Raw genomic sequence first — 12,472 nt, 5'->3', positions numbered from 1 at the left:
TGCTAAAGTTTACATAGTTACACTGGCTTATGTAGTAGCATTAATTACATAGCTAGGGTAGCTATGTTAGCTAAAGCTAATGAAGCCATACGAGCAACTGTTCATGCAGCTTCATCTAAAACCCGTCTATACATAATTTAATCCTGGGTTAGACCTCTGACTTTTTTCTCTATTTTATTAGTAAAACGTTGCTTAGTCAGTCTGTTTGCAATGTGGTTATTTCACGAATGTAACTGCCAGACTTTGTTTATGAATAAATTTGATTTTTTTTATATATCTGGAAATAGATTGTAAAATTGTGGCGCTTTCTTGCTGAAATATAGTGTCTCATATGAACAGTCTGTGAAAGTAGCCATAAGAGAAGTACAGTCACTCACTATAAAGTGATTATTAAAGTTACTGGACAGGAGTGTTTATCAGGCCAAAGTTTTCATGTGAAAAGTTTAAACAAAAAAAGGACAGATGTTATCATTTCCAAAAATCAAATCATGATTATGATTATATCTAACAAAATGTTCTATTTTAAACAAATATTTGTTGGTGTTTACAGCCTGTGAGCTTTCCAGTTCACATATATCTGCTTGCCCCAAAACCAGCTGTCTGCATTTTAATGAACCGAATCACAGGTAACATGATCACTGATCAGATGGCCTCATTCGACATGCGATGGCTCAGTTCAGACAGCTCCAACTGTATCTTCGATGCTCTGAAACTGTCTTGATGTGTTGCTACTCTGATCTGAACTGAGCTTAATTCAGGCAAAACAGGGACAACAGCCTCAAGGTCACCATAAATGCTGACACCACCAAACTCTCAGTACATTTAGAAACAGGTGAAGGGATTAAGAGGTGGACCTTAAACCTGTTGGCAAAAAACTGATGACCTAATGATATCAGCCACACCTCTAGGCTTAAATTAATTAAGAGTAATGAGCTTAAAAATCCTCCCCAGTAAGAATATGCTGAAAGAGAATTTATTTTAAAGAACCCAAATTCTACCTTTTTAACCAGGCTGTATGTCATGATCCTGATTTTGTTTATTTTACTTTTTTGGGTGTTTCCTTTAGCTATGTGTTTCTGTGTATTTTGTGCTCTGTTATATTAGGTTTCTAGTGACTACTTTTTGTTTTTCTTCATTTCTTGTATAGTTTAGTGTGTTTTGTTAAGCCTTGGTCCTCCCTGTGTTTGAATTTCCCTCCTTGTGTTGTGTTCTTTGTATTCCCTTTGGTTGTAGTTTGTTGTCTTTGCATCCTCCAGTGTTAGCAGTGTTTCCTTAGTTAAGTTTCTAGTGTAGTGTTTTGTTGTCTTTCAGCCCTTGTGTGTTTACTGGTACTATCTTGTCAAGTGTACCATGTTTTCTGTTTTATTTTGTAGTTGCCTACAAAAAAGGAAACTGTGTGTTCATTCAGATCAACTCCCACTGCTTCCTGGTTGTTTGCTCCCCTTTCTCTCTCTCTCTCTCTCGTACTGAATCCTCATTTTAAACACTGTGATTTGCCCATTTTTCATGTGGAGATCAACCATGGAAAAATACCAGATAAAGGGATATATTTGTTCGCTCAGTCACCTAACAGACACTAGATTAAGGCACGGTATGGACTGCCTAGTGTGACTACGTCCTAAAAGTTGCTCTCCATCTCTCCAGCTTGGCGCAGCTGGTGCCGTGTGAAGCGCTTTGTCAGGGTGGATGGATTCAGAGTGATTTTGAAGGAGTGACAGAGCAACAGGCTCATCCTCACTGCTTATTTCCCCTGCAGAATGAACCAATTTGCCACTTTCTATTAATTTTTTGCAGTAAATACAAATGGAACGTAACGGACCCAGTGTGCACGGTTCGGGTGTGTGACTGCTTCTGCGTGGACAGCTGCATGATTGGTTGATGAGTGAGGAGCAGACTCCACTCTTACCAGGGAAAGATGACGTCTTAGTTTTGTTGGAAAAAGAACTGCATGAGGAAAGAAGTTGTGCAGTAGTTCATGGTAGAGGAAGTAGTTTGTTTACTTTCATTTTTAATACTTAAATTGGTAAAATTTTATACTTTTATTCATGTGGTTAGTTATTTTGTCTCCATACTCTGTTGTTCATTTGTTTTAAAGTTATTCTCCCTCCATGAACCCCAATGCAAATTTTTCCAAGAGGGGAAATTAGAGGAATAGGAGGTAGTGGGGCTGGGTTTTAATTTGTGCAATAAAAAGAAAAAACACTGGGTAGTTATAGTAGTTTAGGTTTTCCATGTTGGAGTAATTTTTTAAAAAACACTTGAGATGTTACATTACAAACAGTGTACGATGTTGTTTTGATATATTTGATATTTGATAGTGTTTTGGTATTGAGAAATGAATATCTAAAATTCAGAAGTTTTGAAGTTATATAACATTTATTATTGCCTATCATTCAGCCTCAAAAGTACCGAAAATTGGTACCGCTTTGTATGGGTACCGGTTCACAGGTACCAGGAATTGGTACCGTACCACTCAGATGTGAAAGGTACCCATCCCTAGTTTTGCCATGGCTTTCCGACCGTGGCGGTGGGCTTGTCCCGTTTAGTCCACCGTTAGCTGTTAGCTTGGACGCCGCAGTAGGACCACTGCAGTTTACTCTGCCCTGGACTGCTGTTCTTGTTAAAACTCGAGCAGAAAGCCACACCGACAGCTTGTCTTGTGCAAAGGAGAGGTTTTTTACCCTACTCTTGTAGTGTTGTCTTCCCTTTGTGCAGTAATAGCAAAGAATACAGAGAGCGTTGGCTGTGTCGATGTGTGTCTGTGTTTAACCAATCAGATGTGGTAGAACAAAAGCAGGAGGGGAGGGGAGATGACGTTGCTCAGGGTTCATCTCCACACACACAGAAGGAGACAGACAGAGAGAGAGGGCAACATGTAGCTTTCTACATTTCAGTAAGCACTTACTATACCTTTGGCTAAAATAATAAACTACTAACAATCATGACAACATCACTCTGCCAGAACACACATTTCAGTCAGGCATTTCAACAGGCATCCCAGATGGTTACTGTCAGCCATATACTAGGTTTTAACCTAGTCTTGTTTGACACCGAAGTTGCAGCTTGAACAAGACACACAAATCATCTCTATCTGAATTAGATGTGGCCATTAAGATTTTCATGACATTTCCTTTTGTTACTGATTCAATGGCTTTTAGATGCAAGTTGAAAATGTATTTATTTTGTCAAAGGTTTTACATAAAGTGACATAGAAGCTGGATGAAAAATGAAAAAGCAGAGGCTTGTTATATTGACAGTGTTGTAATATTACAGAAAATGGCACAAGGAAGCTGCAACATTTGAAATGTAATTGTAATAATTAAAAAAATGTCTGTCAGCAACAGGTTTATACATTCAGCTAAAGGTAGATGCTTCATTGACACTGAAGAAACTTAGCTATAACATCACTTTTGTAGTTGGGGCCAAATTGGACAATGGTTCAATTTTGAGTTGACACTTAGTGGCATTTAAAGGTGATCAAAAAAGAGCATCAGCAGGTTTTAATAAATAAGGAGTACAAATGAATAAATGTAGAAATACTATTTACCGTTTTATTATTCTATTTTTTTTTAAAGCATGCAAACACAAAACAGATGTTTTGACCAAAAATAACGATCTTACAATGATGCTGCTACTGGTCATATGTCTAGTCTTGCTCAATAACCTACCATTACACTAAAGACACTTTCCAGCCCACTGGTTGATTTTTCATTACCAGACCTAGTTGTATTCACAGCAAAATTCTTCTTATTTTGGCTGATTTTCCTAAAGCATTTGTTCCAAGGCATGTCATGGACAATTAGCAAAATCTGTCTTAATGGCGTATAAAACTTCTGTTGAAAGCCATTTTCTCCATTAAAATTCATTGTAGCTTCACCATCCTGATGAAAAAATGTACAGACTTAGGTTTTAATAGAGCAGGACTGTCGACTGCTATTATTTTGTGCCCTAAAAAGCTCAGTAGAGGTGATTAGAATCAGTCCTCCTCAGTTAGCAAAAGACCTTTAGTCCAGTCACCTCTAGAAGGGTGTGTCCATCTGACTACCCTTCGCAGCGGGTGACACTACACCATAACTTCGCTCCTGCCACCTCAGCCACTGCATGTGAACCTCTTTCTGGACCTGCCAGGCATAGACATACAGAAAAAAAGGCAACTTTGGGTTGCTTGCAAATTGCTATGCATCTCCCTGTTGAATATACAACTACAGTTATCAACCTGTAATCTTAGCTAAACATGGACTACTTTGACACCTTATAGTGAAGGGAAACAGCTAAGCAGGCTCAGTTTGGTAGGAGATAGATGATCTGATTTATTTATGTAAGGTGGGAATGTCACTTAATTGTTTTGCTTTTAAGCCGTGAAGCTCATTCACTCACTCACTCAGTGGTAAATGGTCTAAGTAGACAGGTTTATTATGCCAGAGAGAGCAGTAAATTATCCATTTGATTGCTAAATATATTTGAGTAAATGCTTTAAAAGTGGGGTGGCTCATACTGACCTCCTGATTGAGAAAGCAGTACAGAACTGCAACAAGAAGCCCCTGGAAGAGAGAGAATTTTATTCTGTAGCACTCATGATGAGTTTGCACAGTTAACAAGGTTGCTCGAGTTGTAAAGGTGGCTTAAATGTCAGATCTAAATATGAGCTGATAGGCTGGAGATTGAGAAATAAAACTAGGTCACAATGGCCTATTATTATGATAAGCTCACACAGCCACCAGGTAACAGTAGAAATATGAATACTGTGGATACACCACTGGGAACCATGCACTATTTTAAAGGGACTATATACATACACTATCTACTGTCCTTCCTTTTGTTTTTCTTTACATTAAAACATGCAGAATAATATTACCTTAATAACACTTTTATAAAGACTGCACTACAGCAGCATGTCTTTTCACCATCATGTTTCTACATTATGTTACTGCTTTACAAGGTAATCTGTATTCTCCATACCAAGGGGGATATTAACAAAAACAAATTAGGGGGACTGGCAAGTAACCCAGTTTGTGCCACATGAGATGTAGGGTGTAGAAAACCATTTTATCTTTATGTGCATGCAAACATTGTTCCAAATTTCACTTTTATTCCCAACACATTGTGCCTAAGCTCTTTAAAGATAATTAAAAAGTTTTCACTGATTAATCATTCTATAACTAGGCTTGGCTTTAAAAAGCAATTTAGTTAATGTGTTTAGAAATACACCTGCTTTACATACTTGAACAATCTTGGATGTATTCACCATACTAGCATTTGCAAAATATTCCCTACAGCCTCAACATTTGCCAAAGCAAGCATGAACTTAGCAAGTGTTATGACTCCAACCAGCCAAACCAAACAAGTTCAAAAAAGGCCGTAGGGTCATATTTACCAGAGGATGTTTTTCAGTAGTTTTCATATCAATACACTTTTAATGTCTCTCAGTCTTGACTTTTCCTAAAAGTTTGTTGTGTAGCACCTGGTGTCATGAATTTTTTTTGCATGAATCAAAACTTTACAATTTATACCTAAAACAGCCATGTGAGTAGAACTTACCCCCTTATCATGACGCTGTCATGATAAGGCCTCCTTTCTACTACTGCACTGCCTAATCAGAAGTCATAGATCAACCGTCAACCTCGATACAACAGGGAATAAAAGATATCCATTGTGAACAGTCAATGAATTTGCACAATGCTCAATTTGAGTGAAACGAATCTCATGTTGGCAAGTGATCAGTCCTAAGATGATTTTGGGCATGACGGATCATCATCCCACAGTGATCTTTTTCTCCTTTTGTGGTTGATGAGCTTTTCATTGTCTGTGATTAAGTCACAGCTCTTAATCAGCTCTGTTTAGAAAAATCAATGCACTCAAGCAATGGGTAAATTTTCCCTGCTGGCTGTTTTATGTATATAGAGATCCCTGGCAGTTCCAGTTTCAAACTAGGGCTGCAAGCAGCACTGAAGGGCCCTTTCACTTTTGGGCATAACGAGGTGTGTCCCAATCGCCGATATATGGGAATAGTGGGGAGTTAACAAACCTGGGCAGTGTGCTTCAGCACGGCAGAAATGTAGATCATCCCAGGAATGCACTTAGTGAGAAAAAAGTGGCAGAGAGCAGTTTGTGTATGAGTTAATACTGTCCTCTAACAGTAGGTTGCAGGATGACAAAGGACTATATTCATATGTGGAAGCTGTCAGGGCCGGATTCATCATGTAAAATTCTAAAAAGATAAGACACATTATGTAAGAGGTGCTACTAGACCCTTAAAGTCGGGGATGCTACAGCAAAACCCTAAAGCAACCATTTAAATACGTAAAGTGGCAGATCCTGATCATAGTTCTAGGGTCCTGAACCTGCGGTCCTGACACTGCTGCCTGCCAGCCTGCAGATAGGGACTACTGCAAGAATGAGCCTGTGTAGATGTGACTCTGTCCATAGAGCTAGATTGACAGCTGCCACTCAGAGAGAGTGAGGAAAAAGACGCTCTAAACAAATGATTTCACATTCTTCTCTTCAGCTGATTTCAAGTGGTTCATGTAAAGGCACTATTTGTGCTCGAGGCACTGTACATTTTGATGCATTTTGTGCCTTTTAGTCTTTCTCTGATCCTCCAGAACAACACAATGACTATTTCCCCTGATCTCAGGGTTACAGTATTGTTTCTTTTTACCTACACCTGCAACTGAGGGGCGGAAAAATTGCCTCTTGCCTGGAGCGGCACGTTTGCACAGTTGGGCCTGGTTGGAGTGTTATGTGTCATCACATGATGGCAGCATAGCTTTAATTCTGGTTCTATTAAGAGAAGAGGGGGCTTTGAAACTTTCACCCAAAAAAAAAAAATACATGAAAAAACTTAGTTTTGGTTTTACAATGTGGGCCCCAGAGACTTTTCTGTAGGTCCTGAAATGATGGGTATGCTCAAGAATGTGTGAATGCCTAGGTAATATGTGCTGCCAGGGCTGATTTTTTAAAATACTGTGGGGGCGCTACTGGGGCCAAAAGCCACTCCTACCCACAACACAAAGAGAGGTCACCTCAGATTCCCACCGTGCATTTTTTTTGCCAGGTTTCAGGGTTCTGCAAGTTTTCTAAGCCATGGATAATTCTACATCCTGCTCATGGCCAAGAACAAATCACCATGACCACGCTGCTTTGAGTAATGACAAAGTTCCAATAATACTTTCAGCTATGACATGTCTTCTGACTATACACTTTACATGAAGGTGTTTGGATGAATGCCCCAAGAGGAATTTTGAAAAATGTAACCTCTGCAACATGCTATTTTTAAACCACAGAAATCAAAATGGAGGACTTCCTATTTGTTACATGGTATGGGTCCAAGAGGCTTTTTTTTTTTTGTAGATTTTTAAATGATGTATAAGCTCAAGAATTTTCAAAATCCTAGGCTAAACCTGCTGCAGGGGCTGAATTTTTAAATATTGCAGGGGGCGCCACTGAGCCAAAAAGCCACGTCTTCCAACAATCATCCTATAAATCATCTTGTTTCACTACTGAGTATTTTTGTGCCAAGTTTCATGGCTTTGCAAGCTTTGTAAGCATCAGATAATTCTACTTCCTCTTACATGGCAAATGAAAAATTGTCCTGGCCACTTAGTTTTAGGCAAGGACTCTTGACCTTAAAATTTGAGTAAGGTCAACATTGGGGGATGTGCCTGGTGTAATGTTATTAGGATTTGGCTAATCTTGTAACAAATGGAAATTTTTTAGTGAGCACCAGCAAATTTGGTTCCATTATGAAGCATTTAAATTTGAGGGGCTGCCATGGCCACACATTTCAACTAATGAGAAAGTTGTTAGCAACGTTTGACCTAAGACATCTCTTCTTGCTCTTCATCAAAGATCAAGTTGTTTAGATGAACGCCCTCGGACTAGTTCGTTCAAATACAACCCCTAAAACATGCCTCATTTTACCAAAAAAGTCAAAATGGCTGACTTCCTGTTTGACTTACAAAATGGGTCCAAGAGGCTTTTTTGTGCATCCTTACATGACACATCTGCACACACATTTTCAAAATCCTAGGTAAACATGCTGGGGGGGCTGAATTTTTAAAAGTTGTGGGGGGTGCCACTGAGCCAATAGGACACAACCACCTACAAAATAATATCAATCATCTCAGCATGCCCATGAGATTTTTTTGGTCAAGTTTCATTGCTCTACATGTCTTATAACCATTTGAAAAATCTACTTCCTGTTGTATGGCGCACAAAAAATCGCCATGGCCACACTTTTAGACGTACACATGTTGGATGGTCTTTGACCATCCAACATGTGTAAGGTGAACTCCTTGGGAACTGCCTGAGCAATTTTCAGCATGATTTGTCCATCAGTAGAGGAATAGTGATGCAAAAATCCAAGAGAAGTAACTTCATGTGGCCAGAAGGTAGCGCTGTACGATTGATCAAAATTTAAAATATGAATTTGTTCTGGGTGGGACTGTCATTGAGCACATGAAAACTGTCTCAGATACAAGGATGTATATCAGAGTTATGACTGATCAAAAATTGATGGTGAGACAAAAAGGGGACTTTTTTGTATATCGCCCCTTAGAAGCCACGCCCTCTGATGAAAAGTCACAGATTTTTTGTACAGACATAAATCCACTTCTCTTGGCTGTCCTGACACAAATTTCATGTAAATATCTTCAAAGGACTTTAAACAGCTGCTTGTACTATCAGCCTTGACACTCTGTGTCACTACTTGGTGGTGATATGACTGAAAAAGTTATAACCATATGAATGTGTGCAGACATGGACCTGCCATAAGGAAGTTTGAGTCAGATTGGACAATGCATGGCTGAGTTACACTTAACTTCCTGTTTTTCCAAAAATATGCAAACTTGAGTGCTCGCCATGGCCACACCTTTCAACTAATGAGAAAGTCTTGAATAACTTTTCATCATCCATGTCTCATCTAGCTCTGTGCCGAAATACAAGTTGATCGGATCAAATCCCTCAGAAGAGTTAATCCACATTTGACCCCTTTGAAAGTTTGTGGACACATGTATGAAGTCAGGACACACAAAAAAATCCTCTTGGACCATGTCTTAAAATAATCAGGAACTCAGCCATTTGAATTTTTTGTTTGGACTCAGCATATTTCAGGGGTCGTATTTGAACGTACTTGTTAAAGGGCGTCAATCCAAACAGCTTGATGTTTGGTGTATTGTTAGAAGAGATATCCTAGGTCAAAAGTTATTCAGGACTTTCTCATTAGTCAAAGGGCGTGGCCATGGCTGCCCCTCAAACTTAGCTATTTTGCCAAAAAAAAACTAGGATTTTGCTGTCATGGAAACATTCAGGTGTAAAATATACCAAATTTTGTCCAACTTTACTGTTTTCCACATCTTATCATATCCGCATGGCAGTACTGAAGATCTGTGGATTTTCATCAAAGGGCGGGGACGTGGCAGCCCAGCAAATTCCGATTTTGGCAATGCCTTTCTGCCATACAAATGCAATCTGTTATATCTCAGCTGTACATCATCATATATTAACTAGATTTTGTGTGCTTATTGGAATTGCATGCCTGAAGAAGTTTCGTATGCAACATTTTTCTCTAAATCATAGCACCTCCCACTGCAGAATGGCAACATGAAGTACTGTTTTTGTATTATTGCCACTTATTCCTCCAAAATTGTAGATATTGCAGTCATCTTGTATTATATTTATGACATTTCATTGAGGTAATCAGATTCTTAAAGCTCACAAGTCTGCTTGTAGGTTAGTTGCCACAACAAAGGATCCTTTGCCATGAAACAGGAAGTACTTATTTGAAGAACTTAAAATTCTTGTAGAGCCCTGAAACTTGGCACAAATATGCTCAGTGGCAAACCGAGATGATTGATATTGATGTTGTGGGTGGGCATGGCTTTTTGGCGCCCCCTACAAAATTTCAAAAATTCAGCCCCTGCAGCAGGTTTAACCTATGATTTTGAAAATTCTTGAGCTTGTACAACATTCAAAGATTTACAAAAAAAAAAGCCCCTTAGACCTATGCTGTGAAAAAAACAGGAAGTCTGCCATTTTAATTTTTGTGGTCAAAAAGCAGCATATTTCAGACATCACAATTTTAAAAATTCCTTTTCGGGCATTCATCCAAACACCATGTTAAATTTATTATAAGAAGACATGTCAAAGTTGAAAATTTCATTGGAACTTTTCATCACTCAAAGGGGTGTGGAATTTTTCTTCACCATGAACAGGAAGTAGAATTATCCTGAGTTTAGAAACTTGTAGAGTCTTTAAACATGGCACAAAAATTCACAGTGGGAATCTGAGATGACTTCCCTTTTGTATTTTGCGTGGGTGTACCTTATTGACTCAGTAGCACCCCCTAAAATACTTTTAAAAATCTGCCCCCGGAGCACACTTTACCTAGGCGTTTGAAAATGCTTAAGCATATATGTCATCTCAGGTCCTACAATTAAGCCTCTTGGACCCATATTGCAAAACAAAAACAAGACACTTTTTTTTTTTTTTCATTTTGCATGTTGAAAGTTTCATAAGTCCCTCTACTTTCAATGGAACCAAAAGTAAGGCTGTACTGTCATTTTGAAATGACCCAAAATACTGCAACACTGTTTAGGACAGGGTCCAAACAGCAAACAACACGTTAAAAAAATTATCTGTCTTTTTATCCATGAATATAAGATAAAATGTCAAACTGAGAGGAGAAAAGCATTGAAGAGAATGATGAAAACAAACTTGTACACATCTGTATCTCTGTATTTGCTCCTCTGCTCTGTCTTCAACACCAATGATTTGAATATTCAGAAGACAATCGCTTGTGCTTTTAGCCACTCTGTCATTCTTCTCTTGGGGAGTGAGCATGAATAAGTGGGAGAGGGAGTGAGGCTGCAAGCATGCAAGAGAGAGCGAAAGAGCAAGAGCGGCAGAGCAGTGCAGAAAGAAGAACTGTGAAGCTGACAACCCAGTGATTTGTTCATATTTTGGAGCTGCATCCAAAATTTTCACGGCTCATGCCTCCTACCCATTTGTTTGACTGCAAAAGTAATATCAAGTGCTGGATATTAATGAGGGGCCACACCCTCTGTTTTTGTGAAAGTGTTAGTGTTGCAACGCCCACATACCCCATGGGTGCGTTGCCCCTTGTTGCTAGCACCCAACGGTTGCTACACATCCCGACATGCAACAGGTTGCGAGGGCCCGTCATCACTGCTTGCAGCTTTAATTCATATTTGAGATCTGACAACAACTCAAAACCTAAAATCACCATTGTGTGAAGTCTTAACCAATCAAATCAAGGCATTTTTACACTCCCCAGGCTTGGGAGGGTTGGATGGTCTAGCATGGTCAATCCTAGGGGTTAAAATAGATGTGACTATTGGAGGTTTTCGGTCTGAACTACATTTAAATATCTATATCGATATTGATATTTGCTAAATTCAATTTATAAATATTAGCATATCAGATATTGGCAAAAATCCAATATTGAGCATCTTATTAAACATTTACTCATGTACACAAAAACTTGAAGCAACTGCTTTATAAGTCCCATAGTCAGGTGCCCCACATTCTTCTTAAGAATATTTCTTAAGAAAAGAACCCATTTCTAACTTCTGCAATGACTAAATTCACCTTACACAAATAATGCAGATGTCAATCACTATGCTAAAAACTAAGGATAATTTGCCTTTGAGTAAAACTAACCAATAAATCTTGTTTTCCTTTTACTATCAGGTTACTGACCTCTGACAGAAATCATTTCAACTGATAGGAATGGTTCTATTTATTGGCAGTGTTATTTATGTATTTCTGGTGGAAGTATCTTGTACCTTGTGGTCCTACACTGACCTCTGTTTGTTGATTTGCCAGTGTTACATGTTTCAGCCAAATGTTCTAAGTTGTAGATGTAGTTGAGCTGCAATTGAATTGCCTTTCCGGGATCAATAAAATTGTCTGAATCTGAGTAATTTTATTTTATTTTAATTTAGGTAGTTTAATAAGCACACTATACTGTTCAAGTAAGCTTTATTTTTTTTTATAATGCCTTGTTTCTATTTTCTGCATGGCAGCACAGGGGTTAGCGCTGTTGCCTCACAGCCAGAAGTTTCCTGGTTCATGTCCTGCACTTTCTGCATGGAGTTTGCATGTTCTCCCCATGCATGCATGGATTCTTCCTCCCACAACCAAAGACCTGTTTGTTAGGTTAATTGGTGACTCTAAATTGGCCGTAGGTGTGATTGTGAGTGTGCAGGGTTCTTTGTCTAGGGTGTACCCCACCTCCAGCCCACTGACAGCTGGGATAGGTTCCAGTCCCCGACAGGATAAGCGGTGTAATAAATGGATGAATGTTTCTATTTTAGTCCAGTTATCTGAAATGATGTTTACACTTTAGTTTTAGCTTTTGAGTTAGTTTTAGGTAACTATGATAACCTTGATGATTCCCATTAAATTTGTCAGGTGAGGATTTAAATGGCTGCTGATGAAAGCACTAGACTGA

The 12,472-nt window shown here is 38.8% G+C and overlaps 1 protein-coding gene across 1 annotated transcript in view; it reads right to left on the bottom strand.

Moving 5' to 3' along the window:
• Positions 1–4,019: 4,019 nt before the first annotated feature.
• ghrhrl (growth hormone releasing hormone receptor, like) overlaps positions 4,020–12,472 on the bottom strand; it is a 30,279-nt gene continuing 21,826 nt past the window's right edge. Inside the window, exons 12-13 of the mRNA XM_041792050.1 lie at positions 4,500–4,541; positions 4,020–4,121 (exon numbers count right to left, since the gene is read on the bottom strand). Of these exons, the coding sequence (XP_041647984.1) occupies positions 4,020–4,121; positions 4,500–4,541 (144 nt within the window). The remainder of the gene's footprint in view (positions 4,122–4,499; positions 4,542–12,472) is intronic.

The sequence above is a fragment of the Cheilinus undulatus genome, linkage group 7 (assembly GCF_018320785.1).
Source record: "Cheilinus undulatus linkage group 7, ASM1832078v1, whole genome shotgun sequence".
In the NCBI taxonomy this organism is placed as follows: domain Eukaryota; kingdom Metazoa; phylum Chordata; class Actinopteri; order Labriformes; family Labridae; genus Cheilinus; species Cheilinus undulatus.
Note: the sequence above shows the minus strand (reverse complement) of the source record. Positions and strands in the feature narration are given on the sequence as shown.